The sequence below is a fragment of the Gopherus evgoodei genome, chromosome 5 (assembly GCF_007399415.2).
Source record: "Gopherus evgoodei ecotype Sinaloan lineage chromosome 5, rGopEvg1_v1.p, whole genome shotgun sequence".
NCBI classification, from domain to species: Eukaryota; Metazoa; Chordata; order Testudines; family Testudinidae; genus Gopherus; species Gopherus evgoodei.
In genome coordinates, this window is record NC_044326.1 from 1,478,615 (window position 1) to 1,497,095 (window position 18,481).

Genomic DNA, 18,481 nt, shown 5'->3' on the forward strand with positions numbered 1-18,481 from the left:
ACGTTCCTGGCAGGTCAGCTTTGTGCTCTCCAACCACTGACAGGATCCATCTCAGCGTGTCGCTCTTGGGCTGTGTTTACAGCGATCCTTTTAGGGACCTCTCCCGCCACCGGTGCAGCACCACTGAAGAGGGCAATGGGGAGATCACCAGGGCAAACCCGCCCCTGTCACTGTCACCTACGTCATCTCACCCTGCTCAGAGCACTTCCCCTGGCTGGCACCATGGAGCTATAGCACTGCTTGAGCAACAATGGCCAACTTCCCCCAGTGCTCCATGTAAGCCAAGGCCTGTGAGCCACGCTGAGCAGGAGCTGGTCACTTGACAGCGATGTTATTGAACCCTGCATGGGTCTGGTAAAACATTCCCTGCACTTACTCACCTGAGTAGTCCCGTTAACCTCGACAGGACTGTGCCAGTGAGTAAGAGCTGCAGGATTAAACCAGGCACAGGCCCAGATCTCTGGAGGCACGAGCCCTTCCGTCAGCTTTACACCAGTTCTTTGAGAGGTTCAGTCATAGCTTTGAAATCCAGTCCCAAAGTGGGAGGGTCCGAGCTGTGTGCTCCTCATCTCCTCTGGCTAGGACCCGCTGTGCACCTGTCACAGGGCTAGGAAGAAATGATCCCCACAGATGCTGACCCATTGAGTACAATGGGCTGGAGAGGCCTGTCAGCCAGGGAGCTTTCGTTTTTATGAGACATGCTGCTTTACACCATTTTAAAGTGGCCCAAATCCTCCCACTGGAGCAAAGCTGCTGCACCAATTTACAGCAGGTGAAGAGCCGGTGCCTCTGCCTTCTCTGTCCTGACAACACATCTGTCTCCGGGGGGAGAGCGACGGTGGGACAAGATGACGATGATCAATGCACGGCTCAGGCAGCGGCCCTATAAGGATCTCTGGGCTGTTGGATCACTGGGAGGCATTCACGGACAGAGGTCTGTTCTCATGGGACGGACTCCGGCTGGATAGGGAGGGAAATAGATTCTGGGATGGAGGGTGGCATAACTGATTAAAAGAGCTTTAAAGATGGAATTCAGGGGAGATGGGAGATGCTCACGTAATCTCCAGCCCTGATTTTAACATTTAGTGGGAGAAAAATCAAGTAAGAGCAGAAACAGGAATGGAGAAAGGAACAGCAGACGGTAGGAGAATGAACCACAGGAGGAAAGATAGTGTCCATAGGTAGGCAATGCTGGCAGTAGAATGACTGTACCTAATCGGGTGAGGAATCTGGGTGAAGTCGAGCAGAAACAATTAAGATGCCTGTACACAAGGCAAGGAGCCTAGGAACAAAATGGAGGAACTAGATCTACTGGTGCAGGAAGTGAAACCAGATGTTATAGGGATGACAGAAACATGGTGGAGTAGTAGCCATGACTGGAGTACAGGTATTGAAGGATAAGTCCTGTTCAGGAAAGACAGAAATAAAAGGAAAGGAGATGCAGTCGGTAGGGCCCACACTTTCCTGGCTGTGAGAGCTGACAGATTTCTTTACCAAATAGTCACCAAACCAAGAAGAGGTGATGTCATTTTTGACTGAGTGTTGGTGAGTAGGGAGCACCACCAGAAAAGAACTGGTTGTAGGGGACAATTTTGGTTTGCGTGATTATGAGCTAAATCAGTTTCAACTAAACGGAAGGATAAACAAAACTAGGTCTGCAACTAGGGGCCTAGATTTCAAAAGGGGAAACTTTAAAATATTAAGGCAATTAACTAGTGGAATGGATTGGGCGGGAGGACTCAAGGATCTGAAAGTGGGGGAGGCTTGGAATTACTTTCAGTCCAAGTTGCAGAAGCTCTCTGAAGCCTGCATCCCAAGCAAGGGGAAAAACTTCCTAGGGAAGGGTTGTGGATCAGGCTGGATGAACAAGCATCTCACACAGGTGATTAAGAGAAAGCAGAAATCCTACAAGGAATAGAAGATGGGATGGATCAGGAAGAAAAGCCACACCTTGTAGGTCAGAAAGTGCAGGGATAATGTGAACTGTCAATAGTCAACCACAATCGGACCTTGCAAAGGAAATTAAAACCAACAGTAAATGGTTCTATAGCCATATAAACACATAGGAAGGAAGGAGTGGGACTGCCAAACACGGAGGATGAGGTGGAGATTAAAGATTATCTACGCATAGCCCAACACCTAAACGAATACTTTGCGTCAGATTTTAAAAAGGGAAATGAGTTTTGGGGTAGTGGCAGAGTGGCTAATGGAAATGGGGATATCGAAGTAGAAATGACCACCTTTGAGGTGGAAGTCAAAGTCGAACAGCTTAATGAGACCTAACTGTGGAGTCCAAATAATCCCCATCCAAGACTACTAAAGGAACTTGCAACTACAAGCCCAATAGCAGGGATTTTTAATGAATCCATAAAAGCGGCGGTTGTGCCCTGTGACTGGAGAATTGCTAACATCCTACCTATTTTTAAGAAAGAGGAAAAAGTGACCCGGGAAACTACAGGCCTGTTCATCTGACCTCAATTGGATACATGGTTTTAGAACAAATTTGGAAAGAGAAAGTAATTAGGGACAGAGGTAAACAGTAATTGGGGTAAAATACAACACAGTTTTACAAAAGGTAGATGGTGCCAAACCAACCTGATCTCTTTCTTTGAGATGATAAGTGATTTTTTAGACAAAGGAAATGCAGCAGATTACATTTATCTGGATTTCAGTGGCATTTGATACAGTTCCACATGAGGAATTATTAGTCAAATTGGAGGAGATGGAGATTAATGTTGTTGTTAGTCCCTAAGTGCATGACCTTGCATTTGCACTATTGAATTTCATCCCAGCGAGCTCTGCAATGGGCAGATAAAGGGGCAGAACGTTTTGCCACATTGTTTCTGGGGATCTTGGTCCCCTGCTCACAACAGAATCTGCGCAGCAGAATCGAACTCAGAAAGTGGCTTTGATTCTCCACTGAGACAATAACATTCTTTTATCCAGGAAATATCGTCACCCGACTCAAAATCCTCAAGGAAGAAGAATTTCCAAGGGATGCAGAAGACTCACTCTGCTGTCAAGACACAGTCATGCTGGCTATGGAACCAGGTTATTCCTTTGAAAAGCAAGGGCCAGGTTCTGTTCTCACACCAGTCTCATTCTATTGTCTTGAGTTACTCCTGTGTATGAGAGACCAGAATCAGACCCCGAGAGTATAAATCCAGCTCAGGATTCTTTTCTCCATCTAATTGCAGCCTGGCCTGAGCGTTGCAGCCTTAAGAAGTGTATCATGACATTGTCCCTTTCAAAAATCATGAGGAAGCTTTTAATGGCCTTCTGGCAATTGGGGCAGGTTGGGCACAGCTGAGAGGCGCGTCAGCCTAATTAAAATTTTGTTTCCTGTCAAAGGTGTCTGAAATGGGCAATTCTTTGGTTATTTGGTGGTTTTTGGTACCTGTGCTGTCTACTTCACTTGCTGTTCTGTTTTACTTTCATATGGACACAATAGCAAAAATATGAGTATTTTAAAGAACTCCGACCCCCTGCCTGTCATCTCAGAGCTTAGTTAATGCTGAAATGGAGAAGCAATTAACCATTGGAACAACTTCCTGAGGAATGTGGTGGATTCTCCATCTCTTGACGTCTTTAAATCAAGACTGGATGGCTTTTTAGAATTAATGCTGTAGCTCAACCACAAGCTATGGGCTTGATGCATGAGTAAGTGAGTGACAGTCTCTGGCCGATGTTATACAGGACAGACTAGATTATCACAATGGTCCCTTCTAGCCCTGGAATCTATGTAACACGCATTACCAATAGCAGGGCGACTCACCCAGGGCCAGGCTGCCTTGGGCAAGTGGTAACTTCCTAGAGCATTTCACATCTAGGTCAACAATTTAAATCCACTACAGCTGGTAATGGCTGAAGGTTGTTACCAGCTGGTTGCTGTTCAAAGCCATCCAATCTTGATTTAAAGATGTCAAGAGCAGAATCCACCACATTCCTCAGTAAGTTGTTCCAATGGTTAATTGCTTCTCCATATTCAGCAGTAACTAAGCTCTGATATAACAGGCAGAGGGTCAGAGTTCTTTAAAATACTCACATATTTTTGCTATTGTGTTCATATTAAAGGAAAACACAACAGCAAGTGAAGTAGACAGCACAGGTACCAAAAACTGCCCAATAAACAAGAATTGCCCATGTCGCACACTTCTGAAAGGAAAAAAGTTATTCTAAATTGGGCTGACCCTCAACCGAGCTATGCAGAACCTGTCCAGAAGGCCATTAAAAGCATCCCCATGATTTCTGGAAGGGACAGTGTCATGACACATTTCTTAAGGCTGCAACGCTCAGGCCAGGCTGCAACTAGATGGGGAAAAGAATCCTGAGCTGGATTTATACTCTCGGGGTCTGATTCTGGTCTCTCATACACAGGAGTAACTCAAGCCAATAGAAAGAGACTGGTGTGAGAACAGAACCCCACCCTTGCTTTTCAAAGGAATAGCTCAGTTCCAAAGCCAGCATAACTGTGTCTTGACAGCAAAGTGAGTCTTCTGCATCCCTTGGAAATTCTTCTTCCTTGAGGATGTGCTCAGAGCTGCAGCAGACCTCACTCCTAGCCCTGCTTTACATTTGCACCAAGATATTTCCCACTGCCCTCTTGTCATAAACAGATAGTTAAGGGTTAATGTCTCTTTTACCTGTAAAGGGTTAACAAACAGGGAATAAACACATGACCACGGGACCAATCAGGAGACAAGATACTTTCAAATCTCGGTGGAGGGAAGCCTTTGTCTGTGTTTTTTGGGTTTTGCTTTGTTCTCTCTGGGTCCCGGAAGGGACTGGATGTGCAACCAGGTTTCTTGCCAATCTCCCTGCTACAGTCTCTTATATATTCAGAATAGTAAGTAATTTAGTAAGAAAGGTGGTTATAGTCTTTTGATTGTTTCTGTATTTGCAAATGTGTAGTTTGCTGGAAGTATTTTAAATTGTATCTTGCTGGGGGGCAGGCTTCTTTCTAGTTTCTATAAGCTGACAGACCCTGTAACTTTTTACCATCTAAATTGCAGAGATAGAAAAAAAGGTAAAAGCTTTTCTTTTTATTAAAAGTTTTGCTTTAAAGACTTGTCTGATTTTTCCCCATAGTTGAGGCTCAAGGGAATTGAGTCTGTACTTAACAGGGAGGGAGGGGAGAAGGGGGACTCCCTTTGTTTTAAATTCCCAGAGCTTGAATCTGTTTTGCCCCTGGGTGAGGGAGAAAGGGGAGGGGGGGAGAAGGGACATTCCTCCCTGTTTTAAAATTCAAGGAGTTTGAATCACGATAATCTTCCAGGGTAACCCACGGAGGGAAATCCTAGGAAAGGCAACGGTGAGGAAAGGGGTTTACTTTCCTTGTGTTAAGATCCAGGGGGCCTGGGTCTTGGGGGTCCCCAGGGAAGGTTTTGGGGGGACTAGAGTGTATCAGGCACTGGAATTCCTGATTGGTGGCAGCTTATCAGATCTAAGCTGGTAATTAAGCTTAGGGGAATTCATGCTAGTACCCATATTTTGGATGCTAAGGTTCAGAATTGGGAATTATATTATGATACCTCTGGAGGAGGTGGCTATTGCTCCCGAGGGTGGGGCTCCACTTACCTGCCAAAGAGCCAAGAGGCCGGCTCCTCGCCCCAGCCCTCAACTCACACTGCGGAGGAAACAGGACACCCTTGAGCAGTGGATGACGCAGGCGGGTTTCTCCCAGCCAAGCCAAGTTTATTGAGAATAGGAACTGAGCAATCGTTTCAAGCGGGTGACAAGTGCACATCCCCCAACCGTGCACACACATCTCCCCCATCCTCTAACGGCTGCCACCGCCCCCACCGTGGGACAGGAGATTTCGGTGGGAGGATGCAGCCAGAGGGACGTGCTGCATGGCCAGAACAAGGATAGTAAAAACTACCAGGGCCCCAGCTATCAACCTTGATGTGTCTCCTTTAAACGACAGTGCACCCTCCGCCCCTCCCAGCGTTCACGCCGACTGACCAGGCGAGGGTTTGCCCAGCAGATGAGCCGACAGCGCACTCCACTAAGAGCCTTCTACTTGGACAGACAGGCACCCAGCTCCTTTTCTAGTCCCTGGACAAACTGATCATTCAGGAAGAGCAACTGCCCGTGGGGTAGAAACTTGCTCAGGATGATCTCGGTCTTGTCTGCCTTGAGGACCACGTCACTGCCCTGGTTCAGCAGCTTCAGATGCTCCAGGAGATACTTTACCACCAGCCGCAGGGTGTTCTCGGCCAGCATCAGGTTCTCCTGGGGGTTGCACACCAGAGCGAAGCCCAGAGACAGGACCCCCAGCCAGAGCACCGTCTTGTTCTCACAGAAAGGATCCCCGGGAGGGAGGCGGAACACCCCAGACGGGGCATCCTGGAGGGAAATGGGCTCGTCGGGCAGCTGGACAGGGAAGTCAGAGGCAGGGCGCCCTGATACCTGGTGCAGCAATTTACATGTTGAATCCACCTGCCTGGGAAAGGCCAGAAAAAGAGAGAGAGACAGTTATTTTATAAGAGGATGGGGTTAAGAAAAGGAAACGGGGCCTGAACATCCCTGGAAGGTCTGCCTGATAGCAAGATGACACAGGCTGCAGATTCATCCCCCAAGGGGAACATGTGGGAGCCTCATCACTTGGGAAGTTTAAAACCAGACAAAACAAAGCCCTGCAGAACAAGCCTGCTCTGGGCCGTGGGTGGGCTGGAAGGGATGTACCAAGTCTTTCCCTCTGGGATGAAGCATAAAGAACAGCTAGGTATTTTACTTTATAAAGAGCTCCCTGGAACGTTCACATTCGCTCCTCTCCCCAGTGGGGGATAAGGGACCCAAAACGTGCCCTGCTCTAGAGTCTATGGATACATCTACCCTACCAAAAAAAGACCCATGGCAGCAAGTCTCAGAAGCCGGGTCAGCTGACTCAGGCTCACAGGGCTCACGCCACGAGGCTAAAAATAGTAGTTCAGACATTCAGGCTCGGGCTGGAGGCAGGGCTCTAAGACTGGGTCAGACCAAAGGTCCATCTAGCCCAGTATCCTGTCTGCCGACAGTGGTCAGTGCCTGGTGCCCCAGAGGGTATGAACAGAAAAGGGAATCATCAAGTGATCCATCCCGTCGCCCATTCCCAGCTTCTGGCAAGAGAGGCTAGGGACACACAGAGCGAGGGGTTGCATCCCTGATAATCTTGGCTAATAGCCATTGGTGGACTCATCCTCCGTGAACTTTTGAACCGAGTTATACTTTTGGCCTTCACATCATCCCCTGGCACAAGTTCCAGAGGTTAACTGTGTGTTATGTGGAGAAATACTTCCTTTGGTTTGTTTTCAATCTACTTCCTAGTAATTTAATTGACTGACCCCTGATTCTTGTGTTATGAGGAGTAAATAACACTTCCTTACTCACTTTCCCCACACCAGTCATGATTTTATAGACCTCAGTCATATCCCCTCTTAGTCTCCTCTTTCTAAGCTGAACGGTCCCAGTCTTTTTCATTTCTCCTCATACGGAAGCCGTTCCATACCCCTAATCATTTTTGTTGTATTAGAATTGGAAAAGATACAGGAAAGGACATCTACTTTGAGATGGGACGGCGAGAACTGCACAGAGTATTCAAGGTGTGGGCGTACCATGGATTTATAGAGAAGCAATATGATATTTTCTGTCTTATTCTCTAGCCCTTTCCTAATGGTTCCTAACTTTCCTCTCCGCTCGCCTGAAGGTCTCCACTGCTATTTCCAGCCGGTAGCATGAGCCCAATTCAGTTGTCCTGGGCTCGGAGTCTTGCTGCCGCAGATCCTTTTCTCTGCAGTGTAGACATACTCTTAGATTCTATAAGAAGCAACAAAGAGTCCTGTGGCACCTTATAGACTAACAGACGTTTTGGAGCATGAGTTTTCATGGGTGAATACCCACTTCGTCGGATGCATGACGTCGGATGTAATTTCACCCACGAAAGCTCATGCTCCAATACATCTGTTAGTCTATAAGGTGCCACAGGACTCTTTGCTGCTTTTACAGATCCACACTAACACAGCTACCCCTCTGATCCTTAGATTCTAGAACACTAACTCCACCTCGCCCCCTGTGCTGAGCCCTGCAGTGCAGTCACATTCAGATGGGGGTGAATCCTTTACCTCGCCACAGCCAAAATCTGCTCCTTCCTGCCCAGTCTCTCCTTCTCGAGATCATACAGCCCAGGCTCCTCTGGTGACTGGTCCAGTCTCTCAGAGCCAAAGACCCTGGAATACAGCACGCGGCAGAGCCCAGCCTCTTCCCCGGGCCGAGGGTGCAGCGTATGGATGAGGAATGCGTGAACCATGATGCTGCATCCTAAGGAAGGACACGCAAGCAGTGAGTGATCATCACAGGATATCAGACCGTGCGGCTCAGGGGTGCCAGGGCCTCTCTATAGCCAGCTGGGAGGGGCATTCCTCTCTTCCCAAAGCTCTGGAATAAGAGAAAAAGGGGGGAAATAAGAGGCACCATCAACACCAAGCTCTACTCTACCTGCTTCCCAAAGAGGCTGAGCCAGACTCGCCTCTCACTCCCCACACCCCTCAGAGCAGAGCACTTGGGGGTGGGGCTCCTTTCCCTAGCACTGGGGGGGGGCAGTTGAGGCTGGGAAGGAAGATATGAGCAGATGTGACACAACAGCCCCCTGCGGCCAGGCGTGACAGGCTCACGTGGTACGGGGATGGCATGGAGTCACCAGAGACGCACATCGTGGCGACCCGACTGCCCTGCACGATGTGGTGGGAGCAAGACAAGGTCACAGCGGGGACACGGGGCAGGGCCAGGGCACCGTGACTATGCTGTGTTAGTACGGTGGGACTGGCGAGGTCTCAGGCATGATGTAAGAGAAGTCACAGGGGGTGTCTCGGGCTGAGGGAGGCACGGGGGCAGGAATGATGGAGCAGCTGAAGGAGGATGCAGGGTGTCAAAGGGCCCAGGAGCGTACAAAGATTCATGGAGGGTGCGGGGAAGGAAGGGAGGTCCATGGGGGGCAGCGGCGCAGCTATGAGGGGAAATCTGGGTCGGACCCCGACACCACAACCTGTTCCCAGCCCCGGTGCCCCCAGACACAGGGCTTCACCCACCGAGCTGGGTAGGCGCCTGGGGCGGCTCGGACCATGGCCGGGCAGAGGTGCCGGGGAGCAGCAGCACCGCACCCGCGCTCAGAACTGTGCTCAGTGGGCGGGGTACCCCGGGTGGGGGGGAAGGTGCAGGGGGTGGCGCTCAGATGGGGGGTGCGGGGGGGGGCTGCAGAGGGTGGCCAGAGGCACCTGGGGCACACGGGGGTCTAGGGGGAAATGCAGGGGGTGCCCTGAGAGCCAGGGGCGGGGAGCTGCAGAGCGGTGCCGGCGGGGGGAGGCACCGGGACCCGGGGGGGGGGGGTGGCCAGAGGCCCGTGGGGGGGCGGGGGAGGCACCGGGACCCGGGGGGGGGGGAAGCAGGGGGTGGCCAGAGGCCCGTGGGGGGGCGGGGGGAGGCACCGGGACCCGGGGGGGGAAGCAGGGAGTGGCCAGAGGCCCGGGGGGGGGCGGGGGAGGCACCGGGACCCGGGGGGGGGAAGCAGGGGGTGGCCAGAGGCCCGTGGGGGGGCGGGGGGAGGCACCGGGACCCGGGGGGGGAAGCAGGGGGTGGCCAGAGGCCCGTGGGGGGGCGGGGGAGGCACCGGGACCCGGGGGGGGGGGAAGCAGGGGGTGGCCAGAGGCCCGTGGGGGGGCGGGGGGAGGCACCGGGACCCGGGGGGGGGGGAAGCAGGGGGTGGCCAGAGGCCCGTGGGGGGGCGGGGGGAAGCACCAGGACCCGGGGGGGGGGGAGAAGCAGGGGGTGGCCAGAGGCCCGGGGGGGGCGGCGGGAGGCACCGGGACCCGGGGGTGGGGACGGGACTCACCGCGGCACGGCAGCGGCCGCCGCACGGATCGGACCCGGGAGCGCTCCGGCCGCACGGGCACGCGACGACGTCAGGCTCGGCCCGCCCCGCTGCATGCTGGGAAATGTAGTCCGGTGGCCGCGCGGGGCCGGCAGCTCGCGGGAGCCCCCCGCCCGCTCTCCTCGCCCCCGGCGCCGCGAGCCCGCGCACGGCGCATTCCCCACAGGGGCAGGGCCTGGAGCCGCTGAGCTCGGCGGGGCGGGGCCTGTGGAAAGTAGACGGGAGAGCCCTCCGGGGATTGGCTACCTCCGGCAAAGGGGCGGGTAAGAGCTCTGCGGGATTAGCTACCTCCGGCAAAGGGGCGGGGAAGAGCTCTGCGGGGATTGGCTACCTCCGGCAAAGGGGCGGGTAAGAGCCCTGCGGTGATTGGCTATCGCTTGGAGGGGCGGGTAAGATCCCTGCGGTGATTGGCTGTCGCTTGGAAGGGCGGGACATACGCCTGTGTTAATTGGCTGTCTCGGAGGGGCGGGGCGAGCTCACATCACAGGTATGGCTGGATGCCGTGGGGGCGGGACTTGTCCAGGAGCAGTGCGGGGCTGGTGGAGCCGAAGTGGCCGGTTCGGGCGGCTGGTGGTGTGGCTGCAGGTGCTCCGGCCAATCCGGAGTGAAACCGAATTAAGCCCCTACCCCGGGAAACGCGCGGGTTCTGGCCGCAGAGCCGCGCCTGCGCGGTTGCGCTCCACGGGGGGTCTGTGTCCCGGGTGTGCCAGTGGATGTACACGCAGGGCCGTGGAAGCAGAGCGGAGGACCCGTGTCCTGCTTGTTTCCGGATATCTCTGATTTGGTGTCAGGCACGTGCTGTGGGGCCGGAACGAGGTGTAAATTACAGCAACTGGCCACTGAATTCAGCCCCAGGTTTCCAGTTTCCCCACTGAGCACATGGCTGTGAACATCCCCAGGTGGCCTTAGCTCAGCGGTGGGCAAACTATGGCCCCTTCCTGCACTGCACACCCCTCCTCCGCTCTCCCGCCCCTTGTCCTGAGCCCCTTCCTGCACACTGCACCCCAACCCCCTGCTCCAGCTCTACATTCATGCCCCTGGATGCAATTTCCCCACCCAAATGTGGCTCTTGGGCCAAAAAGTTTGCCCACCGCTGCCTTAGCTGAACCCAGGCGTGCTTCCTGCCTGAGAGCTCTTCTATTCAGCCAGCAGAAGGAGCTCCAACGTAAGGCTTGAATGTAAAGATCTTGCTGCTGAGTGATGATGGGGGAAATGTAAGACAACTGGGAGAAGTGGCCGGAAAGTCCTCGTGTCTGTCGGAAGCTCCCAGCCTTTGAGGAGATGGGGCTTTCTGACCAGATTCCTAAAGTCTCCTGCTTTCTGCTGTGTTGGAGAAACCAGGCCTTTCTCCCTGTATTTCTGTCTGGGTTGTTTTGCAAGGTTTCATCCAAGGATCTCCAAACACTTCATAGTCATCAAGGAATTAAGCCTCCTGTTCCCCTCAGAGGCTTTTTATCCTCATGTTGCAGATAGGAAAAGTGAGGCACACAGGGAAAGCCTTGCCAAAGATTTCACAGTGCCAGGGATAAAACCAGGAGTTCCTAACTCCCAGCCCTCTGTGTTAACTACTAGACAGCATGTGTCCACAGAAACCCTGCTCAGTGATCCTGGCTACATCTCTGCTCTCCTCCCGCCAGCCCTGGGAACTACATAACAAGCTGGTACTGACCCAAGCTAACAGAGTTCCTCCTTTAGCTCTTGGGTACATTCTGTGCAGTGCAAAGAACACGTGTCCTGTCTGGACCTTAATGAGGGTCAATAAAACCAGGCAATACCCAATATACTAATTAATTATTTTGCTCCCAGAGGAGACAGGGTGATGTAACAGGGTTGCCTGTGACAGCAGGTAAGGGAACTTGAAGACTCAGGATGTCCCTTCCTGTCCTATATCCCCACGAGACGAGACAGACCAGGAGGAAGTGCAAATTACCAAAACATCCCCCGTTTGTAAGAATTTGGCACAGCTCCGTGGCTCAGTGTGAGAGTTTGGGTCAGTTTTTTCCTTATTGAACGCAGTTTGCTCCTCCTGCAGAAACACACCGAGAGCAGGGCTGTTCCTGGTGTAACCCTGATATTAGGGTGCTTGCACCAGAGAGTCGTTTAACCCAGCCCCATGCCATAGGAGCAGGACTGTTTCCCCCAGCTGCCCCCACATCAGTAGCCTGGTCATATCCCTGAAATGCCCTACATCTGGGTGTGAGCAGAAATAGACACCAAACACAACACAGCAGAGTGGGCTTGAAGAAAGCACCAATGCAAACACAGCAGCATTTGAATTTTGAGACTCTCCCTAGCCAGTGCTACTGGGTGGCCCATTCCAGCCCAGCAGCCAAGCCCCGCCCTTCCGCAGGGATGGGGTTTTAACTCCTTTGTTCCTCAGCTAGTGCTGCTTTTGGCTGAGGGTGCTGGGCCGCAGAGCCTGTCGCCTCTGGAATGCAGCCTGGGTTGGCGGCAGCTGATCCCCTCTTGACTGGTTGGTGGCCTGCCTGACACGAGTTGTGTGGGTCTCAGCCTAGTCCCTTAGTGGCGGATGTTTGCATCCAGACCCCTCTCCCCGCCCCCGCTCCAGCAGCATAGCAAGGGCAACTCTATTGGCAGCCTCAGTAGAGGGCAAGGCCAGAATGGGTCCTGGAAACTGAGCCGGGCTGTCCTCCAGCTTAAGACTGGGTCACTGTGCTCTTGGCTTGCCCTGCCGCTGCCTGTTATGTGGGAAATCTGAGGACCTCAGTTTCCAGGGCTGCTAGCTGGCACTTTTCACCAGCACTAAATACATTCACTTTAAAATTCCCTAGTGAACTAGGCTTGCGTTGGGAATTAGTGGAGATGGATCAAAACCATCGTAGGGGCTGGCCACGCTCTGAGGACTTGACCGGCACAGCTACGACGCCCTCGCTACGTCGGCATAACCCCGAAGTGTAGGCGCAGCTGGTTTCCCGATGGAGAGCGACACTGCTGCGCCAGGAGAGGTAGCTGGCGTCATGGAAGCATTCTTCTGTAAACCTAGCTGCGTCTCCACTTGGGGGCTGACCTAGCTGCGTCTCCACTTGGGGGCTGACCTAGCTGCACCGTCACTTGGGGGCTGACCTAGCTGCGTCTCCACTTGGGGGCTGACCTAGCTGCACCGTCACTTGGGGGCTGACCTAGCTGTGTCTCCACTTGGGGGCTGACCTAGCTGTGTCTCCACTTGGGGGTTGTCCACACTGCCATGTTCTCCGAAGGTAATGAAGCTGCCCATCTCGGCCACTTGTCTGCTCTTGAAAGCTAATTCAGGTGAAGGCAGGGTGTGAATGTAAAGCAGAATCGCTATTCCAGAGTAACTCTGTGTAGACAAGCCCTAAGAGCCTTGCTGTACTGGGGTCTTTGGCACCAGCACAGCTGCATCAGTGCAACCCTCCAGTGCATTCGGATTGCAGAGCAGCAGGTAACTGCATCCACATCATTGCACCACTACACCTTTCCTAGTCTACCTAAAGCCTTAATTCTTCCTTGCTCCAGACTCCCTGTTGTATCCTGCCTTTTCATGGCTAGCCTGTAAGCGCTCCTGGGCACAGATCTCCTCAGTTTTGTGGCTTGCACAACACTTTGCACAATACTAATAGTGATAACAGCAACTCCACAGTGTAAAGCAATAGTAAATGTAGCCTGCCTTGTCAGCCTTAATGATTCCCATCTTGAATGCCCAAAGGCAAGTTATGTGCAATCAATACCATGGTGGATAAATCATGTCACACTCAGGCCTCTAGGGGGAGAGGGTTAATCAGACACACAGCATAAAACCTGCAGAAGTGAGACTTTGGAGTGACATGGGAGGGTAGAACCCCAGCAGTCTGGCCCCTCCATGGTCACCTCCTTCCCCAAGAGTGATTTGTGTGTGTGCGTGTATTATTCTAAACTGTGTAGTGTTGCTGTGGGCTATTAAACAGCTGTTGCATTTCACCCCAAAGAAGGCTGCATTTCAGTAATGATTGATGTGATTAGGGTACTTTAATAGGCACGCGCTGTTTCTGCTTCTGTAATGAGCGTTCATGAGATTTTACAAACAGTAAAGCGTGGGATACAACTAGCTGACAGTTGTGACAGAAATATAAAATAATTGAGCCTAATACTATAGTTCTTACTCTTCGAAACACTGGGGAAGATCCAGCAGATCTGAAGGAAGCTTATGTTGTGCCAAGTATCAGAGGGTAGCCGTGTTAGTCTGGATCTGTAAAAGCAGCAAAGAATCCTGTGGCACCTTATAGACTATAGATGCATGCATCTGAGGAAGTGGGTATTCACCCACGAAAGCTCATGCTCCAAAACGTCTGTTAGTCTATAAGGTGCCACAGGATTCTTTGCTGCTTTTATGTTGTGCCAGTATTTAAAGATTAAACAGGATGTCCTGGGTAATTATAGGCCTGTTAGTCTGACATCGATCCTGGGGAAGATAATGGAGCGGCCGCTGTGGGACTCGATTAATAAAGCACTTCATTAGAAGGTGTTATAACAAGCCATAGTAATGGACACTTTGACAATCGATCCACCATTCACTGAAACATCTATTCACCCATTATTAGCCCTCTGGACAAGGCGAGATCGATAAAAAGCAACATGAACATTTTTGAAAAATCTGGGTGTTTTTATACGCCACCAAGGGTAAAAAGAAGGGCACAGCCCCACTGTTGCCCTCCATTTAGCCGTTGTCTTTAAGGTGAGCATTACAAAGCATAGCAGCATCTCACCTACATTCACCGGCATATTCCAGCTGCTTTGGGCCATTCCAGGAAAACAGCAGGAGCAGCCCAGTGAATCTAGCCCAAATTCGTCCCGCCCAGCATCCCATCGCCCTCCATACATTCTAGCCCTAGAGCTTGGGTTTTAAAAAGCAATCCACACCCTGAGAAAAGCCTGTGCCCTTTTGTCATTCTTTGCCTTTGCATCCGCTCCGGCAGGGGACGCGGAGCTGGACAGTGCAAACACGTGCAGGAGAACTCAAGGTGGGTGGGGGATGGGCTTGTCGTGGAATGTGATTCGTAATTTTAAACGGCACACAGCGCCGGCTGCCCAGAGGAAACCCGGAGGGGGCGTGGCTGTGAGCAAAGGGGGCAGAGCAGTCACGGGGCCCGGCCACGTGAAATCGACATTCCCGTCTCTGGGCCAAGTGGGATAATAGAATTCAGCAACACGGTGACTCACGCTCAGAAATAGTTGGCAGCCAGTCCATTCCACGACTCCTGCAGTGCCATGGGAGAGACAGAGCACGCGGCCTCCTACCTTGGCAGCGTTCGCACGGAGAGGGGCCGCGCACATGGGAGGCCCCAGTGACCAAGCTGGTCGGCCCCACTCTGTTGGTGCCCGTAGGGGAAGGGCTGCTGCTTTTTGAATGTCAACAGCGGCCTCTGTGACATCCCCAAAAGAAATGCCCTCGGCTGAGACCTTCATGGAGGGGGGAGCAGGTTATCTCCTACCTGCCGACAGCAGGGTTCTTGCTCCTTTCTCTGCAGAATCTGGTACAGGTCCCTGTCAGAGACAGGATACGAGATTGGACAGACCGCGGGTCTGGTCCAGTCCGGCACTGCCTATGTTGCTAGGTGAGCACAGTCACTTTCACAATGACCCTGCCACAGTCTGTGGTAATATCCCCCCTCCTCTCCCAGGTGTACGAGACGGACTCGGGGCTGAGGGTCTCTAAGTAGCTGGATGGATGCGCTGGGTGAAGGGCTGCGCCTGAGAAGCGGAAAAGGTGGTTACAGTCTGTTGAATGCAGTCAGGGCCCAAGCCTGCAAGCCCTGAGTGTCAATGAGGTCACCTCTGAACTAAAGGGCTGCTACCTTAGCTTCTCCCTGGGCAACGCCTGGAGACCTGGCTCCCCTCTCGGACCCACAAAGCCAGTGCTTTACCTATAGGAGGAAGAAGTGCAGGATCAGACCCACCAAGCACTAGGCTCACCAGAAAATCCTGAGGTGGGTGGGTGGATAAAGCAAGACACATTCCTATCCCTGCATAAAGTCAAACGCCCACCCACCTGCCATCTCACTTCCATTGAAATCAATGGCCAAATGCCCACTGAGGCAAGCCTGGCTGATCAGTACCACGGATGGGCCAGGCCACAGACCCCATTTCCTGAGTCTCATCTCAAAGCACTGCCTGGTAGTTAAAACATCAGCTCCCTTCTTCCCTGGGGCAGGTATGTTCCCTGGGACACAGACCCGCCCATGGAATGTGTGAGGAGAGGGAGGGTGTGTGTACACAACTATCACACCTCAACAACTGTCACACCTGGCAGCACTTCACAAACATCAAAGAGGGAGTCAACCTGGCCCAGCAGGGCTAACGGGGGTAGACCCCAGACTTCCTCCAGAGCCAGGCTGGACCTTCTGGGCCAACAGGAACACACATTGGCTCCCTTCCCCAAAGCCAGGCTGGCCATGCAGGGGGACCATGAGCAAAAAGTGGGGCTCATTCCTTTCAGGCTATAGGTGAGTCAATTATGTTAAGAGCAGAATATGTGAGGTAGAAAATAATTTTACCCATATTTTATGGATGGGAAACTGAGGCACAGAGAGTGAGTGACTTGCCCAGGGTCACACACAGGGAGGCTGTCACCGAGCAGGAAACTGATGGCAGATCTCCTGCGTCCCAGGCCTGTGTGTAATCACAGCCAGTCTTCCTTTAGTGGAAGGGTGATGTGGGATGGCAGGAAGCCAAGGGGGGAGGGAAGACTCAAAAGGGCGGTTAGGAAGCACTGGCATGGCAAGCAGGGGCCCGGGGCTGTTAGGCCAGGCCAGGGAACACGCTCTGGACAATTGGAAACCCATCTCAGCTGGCACTAAGAACCGTGCCAGCTCTGGGACTGACGGTGGTGGCCAGTTAAAGACAAACTTGCTGAAATCCAGTTTTGGCTCACGGCTGCCGCGTGCGGATTCCACATCACGCTGCAACCTGCCACAAGGAGGCCCAGAGTCCGGGCTCGGTGGGCGGCGCCGGAGAAATCGCAGTGGGGCAGGTTTGCATGATCCCTGCAGCATGGTCCAACGCAGTGCCATGGGTTCTGTTCCTGGCTCTGCTGGGTGCCCTCGGGTAGGTCACGCCCCCTTGCTCCTTTATAATGGGGGCTAGTGACATTCCCCACCCTGGAGAAGGACTTGCAGATCTGCGATGGAGCACTAAGCTGTGTTATCTGGAACCCCCTCCCCCCCGTGACACTCTTATTGGCCCTATTACAGCCTACGCCGGTGAGAGGCGCCTGTTAGCACAACAGCCACGCATCCTCTGGATGTTAGGCCATCTGCCTGCTGCCTCTCCGTCCCAGTGGAAAATCCCTCCAGTGCTCAGCCCAGGACAGAGCCCCCAGTGAACGACGCCCTCCCGAGAGCTCCACCGCCCAGAACCCTGGGAGGAAGGAGGCCAGGCCACACCAGTGGCAGAGGCATGGAGAGCCCACCCATCTAAATGGCATTGTCCTGAGCCAATCACAGAAAGGCACCCATGGGCCAGCACTGCACAAACTGCTGAGCAGCTGCAGCGGGGCAGCTCTCAAAGCCCCCTTTGAGAACGGGGTTAAGGCGGGGCAGCCACTGAACTGTTTGTTTTAACGGGGTTTGCCACTGCTTGCCTCAGTTTCCCCATCTCAGAGCTACGGGGGGAAGGGGGCGCTTCGTGATGGTTTGCAAAAGCGATCCAAGATGCTCCGGAGAGTGCTGTAGATGGGCCAAGGGTTCCAATCTTTCCCGTTATAGGTGAGAACATTTACTCAAACCTAGTGCTGCAATGCAGCCACCTCTGGGGTGAAGCACAGCTGTCCCGCTAGCAGCCACGCAGCCGCACTGAGAATTGGTGAACAGGAAACCCAGCATGTTTTCCCAGCCCCGTTTCTGAGCCTTAAGCCTTGCTGAGCCCCGGCAGGAAACGCCATACACCAGAAGCACTGGCCCACAAGAGGCTCTGCCAGGTTTATTTTAAACTCGGCTGCCACGTGAGCAGCCTGCCAAGTGCTTGCCAGGCCAGCCCTCCCGTGCACATGCTGGGGAGCTCAAGTGGGCGGCAGGGTGGAACTTTCCCAGACATTAGCCCGTCGCTTCCAAAATGGGCCCGGGGGAGTGGAGAGAGAGTTTCGTTTTTCTCTCCACTTTGAGGAAGCCAAAACCGTACGCGTGACGGGTGGGGCTGGTTCATGGAGCCACGTGAAATCTTGGCACGTTTGGCTAAGGACAAAAGCCGAGATGCAACAGGGTCAGGGAATTTACAAGGAGTTGGCTTGCTGCTGTGATTTAAAACTTTAAAAAAAAAATACTCACAAGCTGGGATTTAACGTCACTGTCTCCGCACTAAAGCTAGGCAGGAATCCCCATGTCCCCCCTTATAACCTTTAAGCATTACAGACCAGGAATCCAAGCGACTCGGCGTTTGTATGGAGACAGGGAGAGTCACTATGTTGGGGTGGGTGCGAATCAGGCCTTAGCCCTGCCGTTTGAGATCACACCCGTGCCTTTAGTTCGGTCTGCACTGGAAGCCAAGGCCCTTACAGCAGCAAGTTTCAGATTTCCCGCATCGCCCATGACCCCCCAGCACAAAGTCCAGGCACTATCTGAACACCTT

General features: G+C 53.1%; 1 protein-coding gene across 2 annotated transcripts; it reads right to left on the reverse strand.

The window, feature by feature from the left end:
• Window positions 1–5,652: 5,652 nt before the first annotated feature.
• Window positions 5,653–9,968, reverse strand: AP5S1 (adaptor related protein complex 5 subunit sigma 1). 2 transcript variants are annotated; one of them, XM_030564336.1, is made up of 3 exons: window positions 9,866–9,968; window positions 8,103–8,415; window positions 5,653–6,445 (listed from the first exon to the last, which is right to left on the reverse strand). In XM_030564336.1, exons 2-3 carry the CDS (start codon window positions 8,285–8,287, stop codon window positions 6,019–6,021), a joined length of 612 nt encoding a protein of 203 aa, XP_030420196.1. In that variant the 5' UTR covers window positions 8,288–8,415; window positions 9,866–9,968; the 3' UTR covers window positions 5,653–6,018. The 2 variants fall into 2 exon arrangements, with proteins under 2 accessions (XP_030420196.1, XP_030420197.1); XM_030564337.1 differs by having other exon boundaries at window positions 8,103–8,298; window positions 9,866–9,964.
• Window positions 9,969–18,481: the final 8,513 nt, after the last annotated feature.